Source organism: Acanthisitta chloris, unplaced genomic scaffold (genome assembly GCF_000695815.1).
Source record: "Acanthisitta chloris isolate BGI_N310 unplaced genomic scaffold, ASM69581v1 scaffold45, whole genome shotgun sequence".
Classification (NCBI taxonomy): domain Eukaryota; kingdom Metazoa; phylum Chordata; class Aves; order Passeriformes; family Acanthisittidae; genus Acanthisitta; species Acanthisitta chloris.
In genome coordinates, this window is record NW_008674034.1 from 34678 (window position 1) to 58376 (window position 23699).

Here is a 23699-nt window from a genome sequence, read left to right on the forward strand (position 1 = left end):
AGTCCGAGCAAATATTTCTTACAATTATATTATCATCAATATTTTATCATTACTTTTTCCTTAGAAAAAAATCCATCTTTTGTTTTGTGGTGTAGAATATAAAGAAAGTTCACACCGCTCATGTACCTTAGAAATTTTTCAGTTGTTATTTCTTCCTGCTGTACCAGTCACTAACTAAAAATCACTGGACTTCACAGAGACACAGAGGGGAGGAGAGGCTCACCTATGGTTCTGAGCTTGCAAAATCACTGTTTTCTCTAGCAAGTCCACTTGCTTTCCATTGCCTATTGCAATCCAGAAAAATCATCACCCAAAAGAAGCAATGATCACATTCTCATCTTCAAAGCATCACTCAGATCTAACTTTACTATATGAATAATAGGCGCTTCTCCCTCCACTTCTGCTCCTGTCCTCCTATTTGTGTAGAAGTAGCTTTCTCTTTGTGCAGTTATTCCACCAGTGGGTCACCACTGAAGCATGTTACTCACCAGGTTTACAATGGAGGGAATAGAGAAAGGTGCAAACATTTCCCACTTCTTTCCCTCTGCCCTTCTCTCACATGCAAATCTGCTTACTTTAGTGCTATGGGAAACCTCAGTAGCACAGGAAAGGGACGTAGGCTGAAGCCAATGCCATGGATATATACACAAAGAGCATAACTTGTGTTATATTTGCTTATTTGTAAATTTCTCCATTTTAAATAAGTAGAAAAAATAGTTAAATGCATCTTGTATTTATTGTGGAAGAATAAACCACATTCATCTTCCGTAAGATGGATAAAAAAAGGCAACATTGTGTTCTGGTATGGAAATAAGTATCTGAATGATATATATATGATAGAGAGGAAGGGACAGTCTAAAAGGATAAAATTATGAAGGTAAAAGTGCCTGATGTTTGTCAGCCTCATATCTGTTGCTGTAAAATTTAACCTTTGTAATCATTACCATGAAGTTAAATACAAATATAATTGCAATCAGTTACCACATTCCTTGTTGAAACAGTATGCGTTTTGTGTTAGAGGTTATTTAATTTTCTTCATTAATTACTCTAAAATTACTTATACTACAGCTGTGCAAGTTCAGGGAAGCTTACAACACATGAACACATGCCTTTCCATGTAAACTTATTATGAGGATACTTTTATTTCACCATCAGGTGGTGACATTGTCGGGTTTGCTCAATCTGCATGAACTTTTTAATGTTAGCCTTGGGCACTACCATTAGCTGGGGTGGGGAGGTTGATGCAGACTGACTTGTGTATTTCCTTTCTTAAGGCTTGAACATGATTAACAGTCAGTCACCTATTACAAACCTGCCCTCTTTAGATGGGACTAATCTGTCATTTTGTTTCATATTTCATTAATCAAGTCTGACCTCGTAATAAGATCACAAACTACTAATGATATGGATGGAGATAACTGCAAACTACGAAGACGGAAATTGTCCTTTCAAAGTGAAATAGAGAAAGGTAATTAACTTCATTTCTTACATTAGACAGCACTACTTCATTATTCATTGGTATTTCACTTGGTAATGCTGGGTACATTAGGGTCCCATGTTGGCTGTTACTGTACTGGCTCTTGAGAATCCAGCTTGGCAGCAAAAGTACTCTGTGCATTGTCCCTTATATGCTTACATATAACTAGAAGATATTAGTTTCACCCTTCCATGACTTCACATCTGTCTATGCAGAGCTGTTCCAACATTAAGCTACATTACTGCCTTTGAGATAAACATATATACATACATGTATTCGCTCTTAAACAATATCTATTTTCTGAGACACCAAACTGTTTAAAGTGTTTGGAGAACCTAATCTGTTGGACTATTTACTGCAGTGTTGATTTTATTTCCTCAGCAAAGTGCTTTGTTGAACTTGATACTAGGTAGTGTTTCTCCTTGATATTAAAATATTTTAAAATTTAAAAAAATAAATATTTCAGGATACAGTAGATTCACCATAGTCCGATTTTGATTCATAAGGTGAAGTATGAATGGTTGCTCTGAAAAAAGCTCAGGTAACATTTTCTGTGCATAGGTTCACCTTAATGGCTTTTGGGAACAAATCTAATGAAGGAAAATTCAGTGAAATATCAAACTATTTCACCAATATTCAGTAGTGCTAAATAGCAGGAACTGTAGACAGTAGCTATGGTCAGACAGCAGCAGTCATGAAGAGAGTTAAACTGATAGTTACAGGATTTTCATTTTTATTTAGGGAAAACACCATTCCTTGAAAAACATTACACTTTTATGGTCGAATGGTTTGTCTGACAAATTGCTGTTCCTGGTATGCCTGTTTTTCACACTCCACAGTTAAACTTCAATCCTAAATGGAGCATAATACCAATTTAAAGAGTAGCAGAGTAGCTGATATTAAATGGGAACACTTTAAACATATATAGCAGGTATAACACTAGATGAAGGAAGACTATAATCCGGTGTGTGGCTATTCAGAACAATGACACTGCTGTTCGATTAGAGAAGCATCTTTAGGGCAGGAAGCCAAGACTGACAACAAATCTGTCAGTAAAATGTCCCTATGAAATATTCAATCTGCTCTTCACAAAGAATCTGTTGACAGAGGTGCTTTGCCTGAATAACCTTCACATTTCTTATGAGAAAACATATGCTGCTACCTAGACAAGATGGAAGTGATCTTTTATGTTATGCCTGCTGCAGAATTACAAATAGGCTACTCAGGTGTCAGTGTGATCCCAAGACCCTTAGGATTTTATGGTTCTTGCCCAGTTGATTACACTGAACATCTTCTTGGAAACATTTATTTGCCTTACTTTCGAAAGAATATAATTTCTCATGGTTTTGTCTCTGACAAAAATACTTGCTCCACTGGGGAAGAAGAGACAAGACTGGCAACAAGCTTCTTATTTCTGTCAATGATTTTAGAGCACCAGGTAATTTCTGAGTCAAAGAGAAGTGAGGTACATTGGAAGTCCATCTGAGGAAAAGATGAGATCGTAAAAGTCCTTTGCCAAGAACTGAGTACCCTTTTGGCCCAATGGCTTACTGCCCCTCTCTGGACCCTGTTCAAATTCTCTACACATTCCCACAGCCACAGCAGACACCTCATAGTCATAGATTTTTGGAGTCACTTTTCTATGGCTCATCCTACATTCTCTTGAAGTTGTAGAGTACTAGAGATTACTATTGGCTTATAAAGTAATATCAGATTCATTTCAACCCTTTATATGTAGGAGGGAGTTCCAGCACAGTGGTGCTGGGGATGATCCTGCAGAGTTTTGCAGAAGAACTGGAGTAGAAAAGACAGGGTTCCTGAACAAACAGCTGGTAACACCACTTCTGGTCACAGTATGCTTAAAGATTAAAAATGTGTTTGTACCACTACTTTTAACAATCATATTTTTATTTCAGAACTACAGTTTGAACAGGATAGAGACACCCAGTATTCTCACTTTTATATTTTGATATTTTACATCTCACTAAATGCTTATTGATTTGTAATTATTGGGGGGGAGACAATGATGATATGGTCTTCTTGCTGATATTCATTGCTTTCAGCAGTTGACCTACTAGCACATTATGCAGCTTGAAATTGTATTGTGTCTTTAGTGTGATCATCAGTGATTTTTCTCCCTTTTGGAGTGCTAAAAATGGGATTGTGTTATCTCAGCCTTTAGTTCATGTTAGCCTGATTTGGACCTTGTTGCCATGGTAACTCTTCCTGCACAAGTTTTATCAGGGGTTAAACAAAATCAACACAGCTCTCTGTTATGCATCTGCAGTGAGTACCACTATTTTTTCCAATTCCACACAAGACCTTTTCACTCCACATACATGTTTCCACCATTTCTTACCTGTGTCAATAAAACTTTATCTCAGCTAGTACATTGGGCTCTGTTGTAATGCGATTTTAAAGGGTACCAGATTATTCAATGGTCCAGCTTTTTCTCTGGCTTCCAGAATGGATTGCAATACCACAAGAGGTCCTCTGCAAAAATTAATACACATACTACATAGCAGCTTATACTTGCTCCCACCCAAAAGAAATTCACTGCAGCTCTTTCAGAATAATGGATGATACTTCTTGCACAGGTGCAGGTGCAGACTTAGCCAGTTGCCATAGATGCCTGACAGTCAGCCAAGAAACTCTCCGTGTGACTGCTTAAAATTAGCAGAATTCCTGCCTGGCGGTTCCAAACAAAGCTCTTAGCTGGGCTGGCAAGTTAGTCTCCTGCGGAAAACTAAGGGACAATGAGCTGCTCCATCTATAGTCAGTTGTCATTTTCAGCAGTGCAGAATGAAATCCTATCTTTCCCATTTCTCATTTTCCTCTAGCAGTTCTGTGGGAGTTAGCTAATTTCAAGGGAAATACATTCAGTCAGGCGAGAAGTTTCTTTTGCTCTGCTAGTTCTGAGGGCAGATCTATTATCCCATGCTGAATGGGGCACCACTAGCGTTGTTTACATCAATATGAAATCCAATATACAGGTGAAAAATTCAGAGTGTAAGTAGGCTCACTGAGAGCCTGAAAATTTATGGCCTTGAAAAGACTTTTCTGGAGTTCAAGCCTTATCACTTTTGCTAGCATCTTGTTTAACATTTTTTTTAATGTCGGCTCTAAAATCTTAACTTTCTTCAAACAGTTCCAGTGTCAGCTGGCCCAGGAAAGTCATAAGAAGGAAATTTTAGTTCCATGGATGTGATTTTAAAAGGCCACAATGAACGTTTGCACAAAATCTTGTTACACTGAGGCTTGCACTCGCCCATGTTGACACAGACTGTAACGATCAAGCGGGATATAAAATACATCTTGCAGTGGTTTAGCATATTGTTAAATAGGTAAACACATACAGTACTAGAGCCAGAGATCTAATAAATTTCTGATTGAATGTTTATTAGTATTACTACCTTAAGTGTGCATTGCTTGTAGGTACTATTCAGTCTAAGAAGCCAAAACATATTAACACATCTTTATTACCCAAGGTATCCAGAGGCCATAGCTGGCAATACAAAAGACAAGGAAACCTTTCAGGAACTGATTCTCCTGCTTAGAACTATGAAGTAGAGCAGTACCAAGAGAATGGGGGAACAAACACCTCATTTCCCCCATTCTTTCCCATTCTTGTCCCCTTCCCCCAGCTAATAAACTACATTCTATCTACATTCTTACTTTATGAATAGATGACTCAGTCAAGCACTGTGCTGTGTCCCCAGAGAGAAAGTAGGGTAAGAATCTGGAGAAAAATTGAAGCTCTTACTTAACTGTGTTAAACTGCATTATGCTGATGAAGTTTCCTTGAACTTAATTAGAAGAGAGTTTCTAATATCAGCCAAATTCATTAAATGACCATGAAGCACGATCTTGGCAGGCAAGCATATAGCTGGAAACAAGACCTCATGTCCCCAAAATCTTACCTTATGCATGAAACCTCTAACAAAAAAGTACCTGGTCACCACAGAACCCATCACTGCAGTGTTCTATCTGCTCCTATTATTGTTATTGTTATTGCTGCTTCCACAGCGCCTAGGAGCCACCTCAGGGAGATTCCACAGAAGAGTCTTGTTTCCAGAAGTTGCTCCCAGAGAGGATGTTTCCAAAGGCCAAATCTAATCGAAATGTTGTGTGCAGTCAGTCACACATACCCACAGCCATCCTTTGAAGAATAAGTAATATTAGTACTACAGTGAAAGCTGAATTCCTTGTCAAATAGAAGAGAATTCTAAACTTGATAGAAGAACTGCTTTGACCCTTGCCCTGAATCCATTCTGAGGTGCATGGTTATGATGCTTTGTTTCTGACTTTTTTAAATATAGCATTATTGCCTCAAGTATAATTTAAGAATTGTCCTTTCATCATTATCTGATTAGCATTAAAGTTGATACAAAACCAGACAAAGCAAAGAAAATGCAGCCATAAGGCTGTCCCAAACTTATCTCATTGTACTGAAGAATACGAAAGAATAAAAGAAAGATTGCATACTCACTTCAACTTTGAAATTCGAGGCTTTTTTAACGTGTCTCAAATTTAGTTATTCAAAACTAGCTCTTTTCTAAATCCATTTAAAAATAGGAACACAGATTGTTATGGAAGAGTTACCCAGGCTTTAGTCCAGGATGGTGGAGGGAGGTTTCAGTATCTTCTGCTCTTCCATATTTCCAGAATCACCCAAACTTTCATGGTTCAGAGAGGAAACACAGCAAAGGTCACATTAACTTACCAAACTCTCACAAGCAGCACTGAGACAGAACAGTAATTCAAACAGCTCTCTCTGGTACAGTTCATTTCCTCCACCTTCACTATCCAACCCACTGGAACCTTTCAGCAAAATAGCCAGAACTTGTTATAATGATGGAATTTCACTAGTTTATATCTTTAGATTCCCCAGTGTAGACTTAGGACTTCCCAAATTATAAATGAAATTGGAATTAAATTAATCTTCTATTATTAAAAATAGTCACATAAAAAGAACTTTAAAACTTTTTATTACTAAGAGGAGAAAATATTTTAGCTTTTCTACAATACTTCCAGTAACCCACTTAGGAATAGAGATCTTCCTGCATCAGTTTCTAAACAGACATAATTTTTCCTTGGTGTTAGTCCAATACCACACATGTATCTGACAGCACATTTTGTCAGTAGGAGGTCCTAAAGATAGGTGGGAAATTTGAAGGGAAACATAATGAGGAGAAGTGAGGAAGAAGGAGGAAAACAAACGTGTGTTGAAGAATACAGGAATTTCCACAGCTCAGGTTTCAGGAGCTATTGAAATGCCTTTGGCATTGTTTCACATTTTGAGGTCTGGCAGGTTTACAGACATCAAATTGAAGGTGCTGAAGCAGGACTTCCAGACAGAGAAATTCATGTGCCTGGTGGAAGTTTAGGCAAATTCTTTCTACCAGCTTAAGAAATATCTCAGGAAATGTGTGTGCACCTTTAAGAACTCTGGTCTCTGCCGTGTTCTGGAAATGGCCAAGCTTTGTGTCTGTTTCAGAAGAAGCAAACAAATCTCTGATGAAAAGGGCTATTTTCAGTTGTTCTTGCTTCAGCTAAGTTGTTGGATATTATGCTGTCCAAGAGAATTACTATAATATGATGTTCACAGAAAGAGAAATTGTAGGAATGTAGCCAGTCCTCATCTTATAAAAATCTATCACTGTTGTTAAATTAAATTATTAATAAATATGTGATGACTTCAGGGTTCACTGCATTGCTTATTTTTTAATTTCTAAAATGCATAATCTCATGGCCCTCAAATATGAAGAAATACCTTTATCACTGAGTAGGTACTGTGTGCTTTACTGCTTTCTCTAATTGTAACTAAGAAGCTGCATATATAACTTTCCAGTTTTAAAAGTGAATCACAGTGCAATTGACCATCAGAATATTATGTGATTATTTAGATTACCAAAGCAAATAAAGTGTATGTGAAAGAGAGCCTTTATGCTAATTCTCTCACTGTACTAAGGATTATTGCTATATGTGATATGTAAATGGTTTTGCTGTCCAGAGACCTTTGCTATACAAAGGGCACTGCAGATTTTAAGAGTTCAATGTGTTTCAGAACTTTAGGACCAACTACTTCTCCTGACCATACCAATTTCTATTTTTCCATCTGAGATAATTTGGAGAATGTTTAGCTATGAGTTTGTCAGGCTGTCCAGTAGACACTGTGTACATCTTTCAAACTACTCTTCTTTCATGTGCACTAAATATTTTATTTTTCCATAGAGTTTTCATGCATTAAGACCCATCCAAAAAGCACGTAATTAGATGTTCTGTTAACTTGAACAGTGCTATAATCATCAATGACGTTTCACCATGGAGCAAGAAAAGCTCTAGAGATACCAATTTATGCATTCTTATCACTTCAAGTTATTAATTATAAGAACTTTATGATTTAACTTTCCTTAAAAGTTTTTTCTTTTTTCTCTACTATTTTATCCTCAGGGATGTATTGGTAATGTGTAGATGTTGGAGCAAGCTATGCTTTCAGCAGGCAATCAAAAATGTTTATGAAGGCAGCACTTCTCAGTTTACCTGATCACCAGTCATGACCTGAGATGATCATGACGGCAATAGAAGACTGTCCTGACAACGGACAAATTTCTCTTCAGCTGAAAAATGGTAGAATGCTTTGTTCAAGTTGTTAGTCTTTTGGAATGAACTTTCAGATGACCTTTCCTGGAACATGTTCCTTGTCAGGACATGAGTTGAGAATGGCTTTGACAAACTTCCAGATGTCACGATATGCAGCGTCAGGACTCTGAGGCTGACTGTAGGCGAAGTTGATTCTGAGAGACAAGAGCTCAAGCACTAAAATTCAAGGTTTATAAATGTCTTAGGTTTATTTAAGTGGATTCAGGGTAAGTTATAGTACTTTCTGATGTTTGAGAAGTATGAAATTATCTCTATAGACAAGACCAAAATCAGTTTTCAGACAAATTTTCTGGTAGCGGAAGTGGAGTAGCTGCCATTTCAAATATTACATACAAAATGAAGTCCTGAATTTTATCTATTGCTCATCATACGTTTTAAGGACTCTGTGGATCTTGTCCTTCTTCCATTGAAAAATAAATCCACTAAAGTTCCTCATCCTGTTTGCAGTAAGACTGTTTGCAGTCTTATGTTTCATTTATATATATGTATATGTATACATATATTTCATAAAAGTATTTACTTTTTATAATAATATATCTTACATGAACACAAATTACCATTTTTCTTTTATTCTTAAATAAAGGAACATGTGTTCACCATGTTCCTTCACCATAGCAACACTTATCTACTGAATGACCAGACACTGATTTGTTTTCCATTTTCATGTTTACAAGCAGTCAGCTTCCTCCTTTTCGATACTCTTCCATAAGCCATTCTATCAGAAGGCACTCAGCTATATTTAGCAATGTACTCCATACCAATCACATTCAACTAAGTACGAAGCAAACAGCAAGGCAAAAAATAAGCTGCATTTTAATTAGCAGTTTGATGATCCTGAACTCCCTGATTGGCATTCTATAGAGTAGTTTAGCCTATGTACAACTTGTTAGACTTCTCCAGAATCGCCCCTCATTTTGTATTGGTCCTGTTCCACAGTACCAGTACTTTTTGATATTAGATAATTAATATGTATCAGTTTTAATGTTTGTACACCACTAAGTGAAAAGCAGTGATTTTGTGAACTGGTCACTGACTTTCCATTCAAAATGTTTTCCGCCCATGGTGCATGGGTGGATACATAAGGCATTTTTCTGCTGACAAAGTAACGGGCAAAGAACAGATAGCAAATGGTCATGATGACAATTAATTGTCATGATAACTAGCAAATATTTTGTTCATACCTAGAAAGACAGACTGATCACCACAAGAGTACTTGCAAATGTCACACAATAAAGAGTTTGTAACAGTTGAACAAAAATACTTGCTGAGAATCTGAAGAACTCCAGACCTTTTGAACCATTAACCATCCCTCCATCCATGTGATAATGTGCCTTTCTCCTTACCAAAGGATGCACGTCATGCAGTGTAAAATAATATGGTAGATTTTTTCAAAGGAAAAGGAAGATGTCATGTCTGCTGAACAGATTTATAGTTATGCAGATCATGTTAATGGTGAGGATTTTCTGTTTTATGGTTTGGAATACGAATTGTTTTCTGTGGGAATGAGGAAGTAATTCACTCATTTCCTGCACAAAATTGAATTTGTCTAGTTATATTATGGGACTTTTTATTGGATGGCTGAACAGGGAGTAAAAATTTGACACCTTCTGAAACACTAGGCTGTATAGATAACCTGATTAAGTATGACAAATTCCAGTTAATGAAATTATAGCAATATTAAACAATGCTGCTCCACATGTATTACTGTCTCTTTCATCAATATTGTTTGCAACATTAAGAGAAAATGTGTCTGGATCATGCAGACTGGCACTGTCTGAATATTGCAAAAGTTCAATATACAGACCATGGCACACAAAAGAAACCAGTCTGATCTCTGGTAACCATCCTAACAGCTGGATTTTAATGCCAGTATTTCTATAAGTCAATGTCATAGCTATATGACACAGACCTATGACAACTCCACTTCTTCCCTTCTTTTGCCAGTGCACGCACAAAAAGCAGGACACAAACCTTCTGATAATTACTTTGAAGATTTTGGAATTTCCAGACAGCAAGTGTCAGAGGACTGTAAACTCGGCAGGCACCCAAAACCCATAGCAGCCTAAAACAAATCCCATAAAGAGTGTAAATGATGTTTGTTTATGTTTGGTAAAGCAGGAAGTTGCAAAATAATCATCTTCAGTAAAACAGCAATCAGAATCAGAGTGAAACTCATATTACTGGAAAACAAAAGAGGAAGCACTTGAATTGGAGGAAGGAGAGGAGGAGAGAAAGGGGGAGGCTGGTAATGATTACACTGGGAAGCAGAATAGAAAGAAAAAATAGAAAACTTTTGAAACCTAGAGTCTGTGTGACAGAAAGTGAGCTTATCCATACAGACACACACATCAAGAAAATTCATTCCAAACCAGTGACTGGATTTCATTACAAAAGGAAGGAGAAATAGGGGAAATTCACATTCTGAATAAAGCACTACCTAGATATTATTTGTAACTTTTTTTCCACTGAGCTACAGAGGCACTGCTAAGATGTTGAGCTGAGGTACAGAGCTTGCACCATCATCAAGTCTTGACGAGTCAATAAAAAAGAGCAGTTTCTATTTTAATTCATACTCTAGGTGCAGAATATCACAAGATTATCCTCCAGACAGATGAATCTTTAGCATTAAATATGAGTCTTTTAAAAGGAAAGCAGCTTTTGAGTTTCTGAGTGTTGCCAGATGGCTAGCAGATAAAGCAACAGCAGTAAAGCCAAAGATGTCTATTTTGAAATAGATCAGCTGATGAACAAATCTTTCCTGATTTCAATAGGCAGGACCTATCAACAGATCTCTGCTTTCCTTCTCATGCCAGTGAGTTTGTTGTACCTGGACAGCATTTGGAAAATAACATGTTCTGTTATTCTGATATAGATGGAAACTAAATGCAGGGATATCAATTGAATTTCCTTGGGTTTATAGAAGTGCAATTATTAGCAGAATCTGGCTTCATGTTTCTAGATATTTTAGTATTTAATGAATATGACAGATAAGACAGTCTGCTATAGTTCAGCTGCTATACAATTTTTTCACTAGTATGTCAATGGTCTCTCCTTAAAATTAGTCCACTGATTGATTTGTATCCCATAGAGTGCTCATTACAGCTACCGTTAGTACAAAAATCCTATGAATATAAAAAATTACCCTAAAAGTTGGCAATTTCAAGCTCCTATTAGAAGGTCTTTTTCACAGGTTGAAGTCAGTCAAATAGTAAGTAATTAAGACAATTTACTGCAGCATGACTCTATGTATTGTCACCATATATTCCTACAAGAAATGCCATGGGAGACATCTACAATATAATTTTCTTACGAAGCTTTCATTTGCTTTTGTATTGTTTTGGGGATGGAATTGGAGGGAACATGGCCCTTGACTCTCCAGTCTGAGCATCCACCAAGTACTTTCTGGTACCAGCCCATTTGCAGTTGTGTTGACACCTTTGCAGTAACAGAGTATCACTAGTATCACTTACAGCCAGTAGTCCTGCTTAACAGAAGGATAGTGAGGTCATTTCAGACCAGGATGGTGTTAATCACCCTTGAGACTCTAGACAGTACAGGTACAGGAGGTCTGCTTTGTTATTGGGTTTATTTTGTTCCCCATTACCTGCCCTCATTGCTCACAGATGTCTGGACCCTTGCAGGATGCTCTTTACAGATATTGCATTCATTTATGTGCAGATAAAAGAGGATTAGATGAGGCCACAGTTTCATTTCCTTACAGTGACCAGAAAACAGAGAAGAAACCTAGGGAATATACTAAATGTTGCATTAGCCATTGCTGTAGGCTGTAAAGACTACAGACATTCCAGAGCTATGTTGATTAGTAATTAGCACAAAGCAGATGGGAAATCATGCTGTCTCCCCAGGAAGTTAACGCAAACTAGTTACAGTATTTATATGTTGTTGAGACTACCCTGCTAAAATGTGTTTTAAATAAATAGCAGAACTGAAATTGTCTTGACATTTCAGTTAAAATTAGGTAAAACCAAGTATTGAATTGGAAATTAGCTTCAAGTTTATGCTGAAAAGAGATCAAGACTTCTTTTTATTCATAAATGATCGCTCTTGGGTTTAAATCCTATTTAATTTCTACAATGTCTATTTTTTAAAAGTATCTGCTTTAAATCTAGACTTACTTGCCACTTCTTAAGAGGACTGAATATGGTGTTGCTCAGTACAGACCCTGAATATGATTAATGAAAAATTCATTCTCAACTTGACTGGTACTCTGCTACCATATATATATATATATATCACAGTATGTTGTGTGCTCTTCTTCAAAAGATTGGATGTTCAGAGAATTGCAACTAATTCTAAAGGCTAAGGAATTTGGGCTACTTTGGAAAGTTGCTTTGAGGTGATCCTACAAAGTCAGACAAGGAGCTCCCTTCTTTTTGTGCCATATGGTACAGAAAGAAACAGGGTTTCTCTCTACCATAGCAATCTTGTAATAAGTGTGGAGAAATATGCTCTCTGTTTAGGTAGCCAAGACATTTAGGGGATGAATGGTTGATTAATACATATGACTTTTTCAGGAAAAGAATAATCAGCAAAGACACTCTCATGTAGGCATAACTTAAATGAGTATTTCTGATACCAAGTCTAACATGCATGACTCTTAGCCTGTCAAGACTGTGAAAAATGCCCCAAAAATGTGAGAAACTGGATGAGGGAATGACATAATTGATTTCTTCCAAAATTTGGAATGTAAGGCTTCCTCAAATATCCTCACCACACACAAAAAAAAAAAAAAAAAAAAAAGACAGGAGGACTGTGTTCGATAAAGTCTTTGCTGTTTGGATACAAGCAACTTTTTGCAAAATGAGTTATGTTTTACAGACTACGAATCCTTAGTACATACATGCAAATGTCTTCTAGGACTTCAACAGAAATACAAAATTTCTCTGATAGAAGAGTCCAAAAAAGGCTTTAAAATTATTTATTCTAATAGGCAGTGAACTTCCTACATGATCTAATAATCATGTCCATCCTCAGATCGTAATGAGCTAGAATACAATTTCATGACCTGCTTATCATTATTTCTGCTTCACAGATTATTTCAAAGAGAATGATCAGAGTGATCCTGAGCCCTCAGGTGACACCACCAGAAATTATCAATCTATTAAGAAACATTTTGAAGAGAAAAAAAGTGGTTCCTCATCTTTTGTGTCCTCCATTGAAGATGAGCAAAAGCCCCTGTTTTCTGGGATAGCTGATTACCCGTCTGTAACAGAGAAAACCACAGAGATGGACTTCGAAGAAATGGATCATGACACAGAAGAAATTTTTATTGATAAAAGAAGCAATTCTTGCAAAGGTAATCCAGCTGTTGCTATTTGGCAAAGTTTGAGCAGACATTTTTTCAGTCTGATTAACAAATATCTGAATGGTTCTATCGATTCTTTACATAATATTTACTTTTGTGTTTCCTGGAAGCTTAGCAAGAAAAAATATTTTAGATCAAAAATTATTATTTATCAAGAGGATTGATGCAGTTTAATACAGTGGCTGTGGGACTGGATTACAGAACCTCCAAAAGGCCATTCTAGGTTTTGTTAATAAATCATCTTGTAACTGAATTACTTTAGGATAGTAATTTAAACAAACTCTTTAAAATTGTCCACTGGTATTGGACTTCACTGAGTGCCCATGGATGAAAACTGCACTCAAAGGACTAAAGAATCTATCACAGTGTGTTTTATGTGCTGGGGTTGGATGACACTAAAGGATTCTAGATAATGAGAGCTAGATAAACCTAGCAATGGTTGCACTGCACCAATATAGTGTTTTCAGGTAACTAGTGTCATTTGCTGCATTAACAAGGCACAACAAAAATTAAGTGAAAAAATTTCATAATATCTTTAAAGAATGCTATCCCATTTTGCCATATGTGTTGGTTAAAGGAGTGCCATTACATCACACAGAACAAATCCCAACTTCCATAAGGCATAAGAACAAGGATTTGAGCTTTTGTATATGACAAATGATCAGAAACTATTAAGCAATCTCAGATACTTTTACATAGAGTTAAATCACATAATTAAAATTACATCTAATATACTAAAATATTAATTGTCTCAGTGACGTGAAAGGAAATTAATGAAAACTCCTGGATTAATACACAGTTTAAATATTGCTGCAAGTTCATTTGTAATTGTTTCAGTCTGAAGAGAAGAATTACATATTTATTGTTTAATGCTGTTTCCCCCAGCAGTTTCCATTGAGGCAATTTAACCATTTAGCCATCATTCAATGAACCTTAGGCTTTTAGGCTATCATTTAAAATAAGCCTAATGAATAATTAGACCAAACAATGTATTTTTTATATCTCAGAGGTATGAGTAGGTGGTGAAGTCTGTTCTCCTCAAGTTAAGGCTCTATAAAACTGCGCCACATACGTACTGCAACTGGAAAGGTTACCTTTCCCCTCCCAATAGCCAGAAATGTGTCCTTGCAGCTATAGCAACATTTTCCAAGGCAACCTATTGCAGATTTTATTTGAGCTAAATTTATCATGTCTAAAGGTTACATATCTTGATTAAGACCACATTCTTTTTTCCACTTTGTAATTTAGCGCTTCTAGTAATGTGTATGAAAGGTAATGAGCTTTCTTGCAACTTTCATAAAAACTTCAAGGTCAGTAAGATTAGCTTTGACTGATACATGTTTTAAACTAAATTCCTACTCCTGCTATTAATTACAGATTGATTATAACTTACCATAGGAGTAGTCACAAACATAATGAAATTTGGAAATAAACTTTGCTTGTATGTATCCTCATATATTATGGTACCTTATAAATCTTGGATACAAATGCACTTGTATAAAGCTACTCCAATTCATTAGCACTGTGACTGATACATATTTAATTACCTTTTGTTTCGTTTTAAGCTTTGTTCATTACTTCAATGAATGGAAAGACTATTAAAAATTTATATAATGTGGGCAGAAACAGTATAAACATCTTTCTCATAATCCTAAAATGCAACTTTTAATGTTAAAAGATACAGCTCTTTTGTGAAGACCTGATAATTTTTCTGCAGTTGTTAGCTATATGTTAAGGAAAAATGCTTTTTTCACTTAGGCGTTACTTGGGCTATAAGACTGATTCTTTAATTGTTCAAGTGAAACTAGTTACACATGTATTGACTTAGCTCTCAGTCTAAGATTCTTCAAGCCCTGGAAGACCATAGCTGGTTATAAAGTTGTAACTGTTGCCAGGCTTTTCTGGAGTTACATATGTGGAAGTACCCAAAAAGACACCTAGATCAGTATAATACCATATGTTACAGTTTATTAACTTGCTTATAGTGTGTGAACTTATTTTGTAATTTCAGTGACAATTCATTTGCTTTCTCACAAATTAAATGTCTATTATAATAGTCTCCAAATACATATTTTGGGACAAAAAAGCCCCAACTGATTTCCCTGGGATAATCTACGGCATTGAAAATCTGTGATTGTATTGAATGATTTATTGTGTAATACAACCAACATCTTGGTCTTTACAGGACATTGAAAAGCGGTGAAATGCTCATGAAATTCACTGCTTATAAGTCCACTGGATTTACAACATCCATTGCACCTACACCCACAGTTTAAAATTTCACCCTTGAATTTGTCATACTCTGCTCCCTGCAGTTGGCTGAGAGCATTTCCAACTTTTCCTAGGACACTGCAAATTGTGATATGCCCCTCATAAAACTAAGTTACATGCTTCTGTGACACCCTTTACCTCTTTCCTTCTGTTGGCTTAAGGGACTGTAAAACTGAACAGGTTTCTGTGTAGCCAAGATGAAATCTCTTTCCCCTTCCTCCTGCCCAGTTCATAAAATCAGTCATAGATCATGTCACATAAAATTCAAACACGATGTACAGCTCTAGGAAATCTTAACCTCCTGCAAACCAAAGATCTGATAATGCAATAACCACCTTTCTCTGATTAAGATAGATAGATAGATAGGCAGATAGATAGATAGATAGATAGATAGAAAAGAAAGTCTCCCCTTCCACTTGGAGTCATGTAGTGAGAGCTCCCCTTCCTGGCTAAATCTACTTGAAATACTAACTATGAGCAGGAACTAATATTTCCATTTCTCTTTACTTAGAGCAACACTGTTCAAAGACATCTTTGAAAAAGATTAGCTATTAGCATTTGGACAAAGCTCTTACATGTTACCCACACCATGGGGTTTTTCTGTTTATTTAAAACATGACTCTGGCCGCAATGGTTGCTTAGAAAAATTTCACAAGTGTGAAATGAATGTAACCTATGCTAAGTTATCACCATGTAGTGCCAACAGAAGTATTAGGAGAAGATCTGAGCAAACCATTCAGGGACCGATGTGGGATTCAAATCCAACTGCTGTCTTATAAGCAGTCAAGGATTTTGTCCAGCTGTGTGCTGAAGCAGCAACCTGAGCACAGTAAGAACTTTAATATGTTCTGTAACTTCATGTAATTAAATAATTAAAAATACAACTCTAATGGGAGTTGTATTGAGCAGGTGTTAAAACTTAAACAGCCTTTTTTATCACAGCAGAGAAGAATGGGTGGTACTGAGCAAGTAAACAAAGGCTCATCAGGGCAAGGGGAGCTGTAGAAACACCATTGTTGAACCTAAGTATGACACCTGTAGGCTCTGCAAAGCTCACAGCAAGATCTTCATTCTGTCTGATAAGTGCAGCTAGTATATCCCATGATAAATGATGTGTAACCTTTCACTAGCTTGGTGAACAGGAGAAAGGGGATAGAGCCAAGAATGCAAACTAGTAAATCCACAGAGGTGTAAATTAAACAAAACGAAAGAGGAAGGAGATATAACTCAAACCAGACGTCCCAGCAAAAGGAAGAAGTGTCCCTGAGTTCTGTTTGGTGGTAATGTGCAGTGAGAGAGATGCAAGAACTGGGAGGTTCAAGAGGGATGGAATTTGTGCACAGAAGGTATAGGGTGAGACCCGGAGTATTCATCATCTTATTTGTTTTTATACAAAGGGCTGGAGACAAAGAAATAAATATAAATGCCTCGTATAAAGAATGTTTTTTAATATTTCATATATTGTACATAAAATATATAAGGCTTAGAAAGGTGACTAAATTCAGCAAGATAGATGAAACTCTGCAGTAAAATCCTAATAATGTAACTGGGAATTTTTTAACTTGAAATAAATTTATTTTCCCTGTCTTAATACAAAATTTTATCTGCAATTCAAACAGAAGAAAATAATTATTTACCTCGAGGCTTCATTTAATGTTAAAGTGATCTCTGACTGACCCAACAATACCGCATATTTCATTCTTATAGGACTCCCAGATTATTAAACAAAATGAACAGGCACTTTCACCCCACAGTACTGTAAGAGTTTTGGAGATGTGCTTTCCACAATCACATAAGGATTGTTGGAGCGTAGTGATGCTAAAAGCTACATCAATGAAAATCAATTTCCTTTCTGAAAATAATAACCAGTCTCCTTTTGCAAGGATGAGCTGCATTAAATGGCCCCTGTCTCAGAGAAAACATACTACATTTCACCAACCTTGCTAAGACAACTGTTGTTGCAGTTATTGGTAAGAAAGGCAGCCAGCTGAGGCCTGGCACCTCTCTGTAGAGGGGGCATCCCAATGCACTGTAACACATGTCCAGTGCTGTAAATGCAATGCAGCAAGTCCTTCTTTTACACCAAAAAAGCTAAACAATAAATACACTTCAATAGCACATTCAAGGGCAAGAGAAGTGGTCTTAGTCAGGTCTCTGAAATGCACAAAGACATACAAGTACATCATTTAATGCATTTAGGTTAGAACAAATATTTCTAATTTCAGTGAATACCAAATTGCTAAAAAAACATCTTGAGAAAATTGGGTATTCATTGGTAAAGTAATAGAAATAAAACGAAAGAAAGAGGAGCCATTCAGTGGTAGAACTCTGATGATGCTGACTTGCTGTTTGTTTATCTATGGCTTCAAAATGTTGGGATGGATGTGACCCCATTTAGCTTTCCTTAAATAGTAATAAGAGCAAAGAGAGTTGTTCAGTCAATGTGCCAATGTACCTATTTGACTATCAAGGTTTGAGAAACACAAGTGGGATGCTTGAGAGAATAAATTTATTCTTTATTTTTGATCAGATATCTCCGATAAAAGAAACTGGGAGCAGGAGAACATCCAGGAGTACCAGGACTCCACAATTCAACCAGCATTACCCCATGTTACATGGGGGATCTGTGAAACTGAAAGTGATTTTATATATGGGGAAGTCGAGAATCGATTAGATTTACTTCAAGAACAACTCAACAGGTAAAAACAGAGATATGACCAGAAAGAAACCTATGTGTGAAAGAGTACATGATACAACTGATATTGCTGACACTACTGGAGGAATAAGTTTGTGTTGGAAGTTTCCAAAAGCGTTCACATCTTCAGAAGCTCAAAAGTGTGTCTGATGGGAATATCACTTTGTTGCCAATATGCATTCCGAGAAGCCTAAATATTATCTAAGTTAAGCATTCCAGATTCTTGGAAAAACTGATTCTGTGAATTCTGGGTACAAAATATTTAATTCCATTGTCACAATATTCGTGTCTCTTACCTCTAAGTACCCACATTAGCTACTCTGAATTCCCTTACAGAAGAGCCTTTTTCCTTGATAGACTGTTTAGGAAATTATCTTTTTTAACCAAGAAGCTGTACTGGGGCACCTAAAATTGTTAAATTTATTTATCACCTCATCCAGAATGCTGTTCCTAGATCATAGAATCATAGAATGGTTTGGGTTGAAAGGGACCTTACAAATTATCTAGTTCCAATCCCCCTGCTCTGGGCAGGGACACCAGATATTTACATGTCCACAAGATGACAGTTTTCAGTATCTTCAATATCTGAAGTACTTTTTCTTTCCTGGAGAGACAGAGTACATCAGTTGCCTCCATTAAAAATGTATTGCAGATACATTCCTTTTGCAACTCTATAATAGTAAGTAAGACATAGGAGTATGCAAAGACAAAATACTTAAACCTGTTACAGGAGAAAATGATGCTTTCTTTGTCAGAATCCAGTATTACCTTTGCATAATCCTGATACACTACTCTTTGCTGGCAGCTAAGCAGCATATCTTAGAGCATCTTAAAAATATGGCTACAGAATTTTGATCCATCCTACACTGTAATTTACCATGTAACTTTAAGTTGCCCTATGCTCAGGACTATGGCTTTTTAATTATCTTTATTCTACAATTCCATTGTTTTCAATATTTTTCCATGACAAATACTATGACACACACTCAGTCCTAATTATACTTTAGTAGTTCTTCATTGGCATTCTGTGCTGTATTTTTCAGCAATCAGTTTAAAGCCAGGTTAACTGCATATTTCTTCCTTCATCTATCAGAAGCCAATCAAACCATAGTATTTTCCATTTCTGAATACTATGTAGTACATTAAGAAGTAATTTTTAACATGTAAGCCTAAGTTGCTGTAATTTCCAATTGCAGTAAATTCAAGTATTCTAAGTAATTGTAAATGTCACATAGCTAAAGAGCCATAGGTTCCCCATCAACAGTATGTAGTCTTTTGGTTACATTTAATTTCCTGAAATCTTAAGCTCTTGAAACAGAAGTTATATCTCAAATTTACCCATAGTGTTATGAAATTCTCATGCAAGTTCTCAGTATTTTCTTCTGTAACAAAATATCATTGTTTCTGATAAACCAAGAATTAAATTGCTATGGATTTTATTAAATCATTTTATTCTTTAACTCTTCTCATGTTTTTAAAGCTTTTCAGGATTTTTGGTCTTGCTGGGTCTTCTATGTATATAATAGACAATATTGTTTCCTGCCTATGTCAGACCTGACCTGATGGACTAAATAGTGTGGTCACTTCTTCCTGAACTTTTCCATGCCAAGTTAGAGGTTTAGCGTAACAGTCAATTATTAAACAGACACAAAGGGCTGGAAAGCCGCTGTAAAAGGAATATGTCCCTAGAGTTATCTCTGTTTCTCCTCCTTAAACAATTGAAATTTCATGGAGACTGTGGGCCAAGCATCTAAGGTTTCCCTGTTTGTTTGGGTGGCGTGATGTGGATTTGTTTTAAATTTTGGAGAATGGAAAGAGTTTTATATGCAATCATGATGAAAAAAGACTACCAGAGGTACTCATTGAAGTACCAGGAAACTTCCATCAAGTGCTAACAAAGTAAGAAGGGAGCAGTGTTAGAGTTAACTCAAAGTCAATCATGGACCAACATTCTCCAATGCTACCTTTTATTCACTGAATCCTTAACGTTCAGGTTTAGCAGACAGAAGCTCTCTGCTGCTGCTGCAGTAATTCCCCCTGTGGCATCAGCACCATCCTTGTGTGAGAACAGCACATTTGCAAGTAGCAAAGAACTCAGTGGCGCTGAACAAGAGGGCACGTAGGGCACAACTGACGCACAACTGACTCTAACATTTAGTCTGGTTTGGGCCTTTCTTTATATGAGCTGTTGCCACTAAACCAGCTTTTCCCGATAAAGGAAGAAACAGCATCCTAAATATCCTTTGGGCATACCTTTCAGATAAATTTCACAGATGCTTTTATAAATAAATGGCACAGGCAATGGACAACTCCAACATGATAAAAAATAACATCAGTGAAGCACCTGGCAAGCACAAAAATCTGTCAGCACAGGATCAATTCTGCTGCTGTTGGGAGCCTGAGTAGTAACATTCACAACATTAAAGGCTGCTGACAAAGATTTGTTTACTCTGTCAGAAGCTGAGTTGCAGTACAGAAGGCTGTATATCTGTCATAGCATGTGCTGTAGCCTTCCAGCAGCTGGGGAGGCACAATAGGCATTACCTATTCCTGAGTTTGTCATGGATTTTGGCAAGACCATTTGAAAGCTATTTCAGTGCTATGGATTTGAAGTATGAACAACATAAGCAGCTCAAGTGTTTCAGAAGTCATATATAAATTTTTTAAAAGGGGGGAAAAAATTCAAAAGGTACAAAATATGAACATCAGAAATACTGACATTTATTCTGAGGCCAGAGTAAATTTGAATAAATTTTCGCAACAAGGAGAATTAAACAGTTGGATTTTTAATCACCTTGAACGCATCTTTCATTTTTCATGTAAACACACAAATGTGATTTCTGCTTATTTCAGTGCATTGTATTAGCATTGAGGATGTCAGAATTGTCAGATGCATCAAGAATAGTGTCCCATGTTCAGCCAGTACAAATCAATTTAGTTACAATGAAGATAATATATTTATTCCAATTGATTTCAATCAAATGCCTGGCCCCAGCGTTGTATCTTGTTGCAAACATAAGGCACAGTGATGAACTCATCTTTAATGTAGCATGCCGGCGTTCTGCAAAGGAAAGAGAGAGCCAGAAGCTTTGGAAGGGCTCAGTACTCCCTCTACTGTTCTATTTAAGACATGGTCATGCTAAAATAAGCAATAGTTTTATTAGTAAGCTGCAGGTCATTCTTGAATGCCTCTGTAATCAGTATGTTAAAATATACCTATTCTTGGCCATGAGTTAACTGATTTTGTGTAACTTCTCTAGGCTTGAATCTCAAATGACTGCTGATATCCAAACCATTCTGCAACTTCTGCAAAGGCAGTCAGCACTCATTCCACCTGCCTATAGCATGGTGACTGCAGGTGCAGAGTTTCAGCAGCCAGCAATGCGGGTGATTCAGAAGCTTCAGCCTGCAGCAGCAATTAAAACAGATAGAAGTTTCAGTCCTTCATCTCAGGTAAGCACCTGTCTAAAACGATCAAAAGAGGGTTGCTAATCTTTTTCTTATGATGGAAGAAATACACACAAATCTAGGAGCTTGCTCATTACTTTAAGGAATATGAAATCATTACTTTGGCCCAGCATCTCCACAGTGGGCTTAGACACCACAGTTTCAGAGGCCACATTTTCTGTGAGGGTGGTAGAAATCCATACAATGATCTTGTAATCAGACTGATTTGCTTTATTGTCATGCTCTTCACAAAAACTAGCAGAAAACAAAAGTATTAGACATGGATGTAAACCACAAACACTTTCCAAGCATCAGACCTGCTTACATGGGTGCATCTACCATAGGTACCATTCATGAAGTCCTGAGAGGCATCATGACTATGTTTTCCTCGAGGTGCAGACCAGAGAAGTCCAGCTGATGCAGCGTGATGGTTATACACATATGGAAGTGGAAAGGCTAAACCCGTTCTTGTGTCCAGCTCCTTGCTATTGCTGGAAACACAGACATACAGATCTGTGACATACCTGCATTTCCCAACACGTGTTTTCCACCCCAGTTCTTTTCAGCCAAAATTTGATGATTGCCCAAATTGTTCAGGATTTCTGGATTTTAACAGCTTACAGATGTGGCATATTATTTCCGAACTTTTGGATTCTGTGTGTTTAGAATCCAAAATCAGTCATATAGCATACAATTAGCAAATTCAGTGTGCTTAGCTGTGTCAGATTCCTCATAGGCATGCTGGGATACATATGGGAACAGTAAGTTTAACACATCCAGAAGGCAAAAGTTCATATGCATTAAGATTATCAGAGCAGCAAACACGTAGTAGTAGTTTTCAGAAGTTTAAACCCACTGTGCATGCACCTGCACAAAATACATACACATCTCTGAACAGAAATATGCCACGCCCTGCAAATATCATCAGGTACACTGCACACTTCACGCAAATTCCAACTTTAAAATTGAAGAAATCCTGTGTGCTGCTGGAATCCGAACTGTTATAGTATTCAGAATTTTGCAGTTCCAGAGTTATGTTCTGAAACAAAACTGCAAACTCTTAGATCAGGTCTCAAGAGAATTCAGTCCTTCAGAAAGGGCTGTTCATTTGTGCATCTTGATATGATATGAGCAGCTCTGAGAAGAGGAAAAGATATGCAGGTTTCCACAATTAATCAACAACATTTCATTCCATCACATTAAATCAAATGCAGTACCATGTAAAACCTAATTCAGTACACTGCTTAATTTTCAAAGATGGTTTTCCAGCAACCATCTGAATGTGCTAATTTTGAGCAGAACAAGAGCCTGGAAGAGACAAATTTAATTATTACCATCTTGTTTCTTCTCATCACTTCCAGTGTCCTGAATTTCTAGACGTTGAAAAATCAAAACTTAAATCCAAAGAATCCGTCTCAAGTGGAGTGCATCTGAACACAGCCTCAGAAGACAACCTGACTTCTTTTCTAGACCAAGAACGTGACCAGTCTGTAGAGCATCCCCCACAGCATTGTAAACCTTGTCTCCCACCAATTAGGCACCCTTCCTTGCCAGAATCTTCACTAAGCACTGTAGGAATCTTGAGTCTTCATAGGCATGTTTCTGATCCTGGTCTTCCTGGGAAATAATACTTTTATACTATTACTTCACATAAAAATGTAAGTGCTTTTAATGGCTGGTTTTCCTTTTTTTTTTTCTTTTTTGTATTTAAATCCTCTATACTTGACTCAGGGGCTACAAGGAATATACCATTATATGCAAAAGTACTGTATATTTTCCTAAATCTGATGCTTGTAAGGTAAATTTGAGCAGTTCTGATG

The 23699-nt window shown here is 36.8% G+C and overlaps 1 protein-coding gene across 1 annotated transcript in view; it reads left to right on the forward strand.

Moving 5' to 3' along the window:
• KCNH7 (potassium voltage-gated channel, subfamily H (eag-related), member 7) overlaps window positions 1–23699 on the forward strand; it is a gene marked incomplete at its 5' end in the record, with an annotated part of 46251 nt that extends 22552 nt beyond the window's left edge. Inside the window, 5 exons of the mRNA XM_009075149.1 lie at window positions 1369–1468; window positions 13194–13457; window positions 18268–18436; window positions 21693–21885; window positions 23241–23699. Of these exons, the coding sequence (XP_009073397.1) occupies window positions 1369–1468; window positions 13194–13457; window positions 18268–18436; window positions 21693–21885; window positions 23241–23507 (993 nt within the window). The remainder of the gene's footprint in view (window positions 1–1368; window positions 1469–13193; window positions 13458–18267; window positions 18437–21692; window positions 21886–23240) is intronic.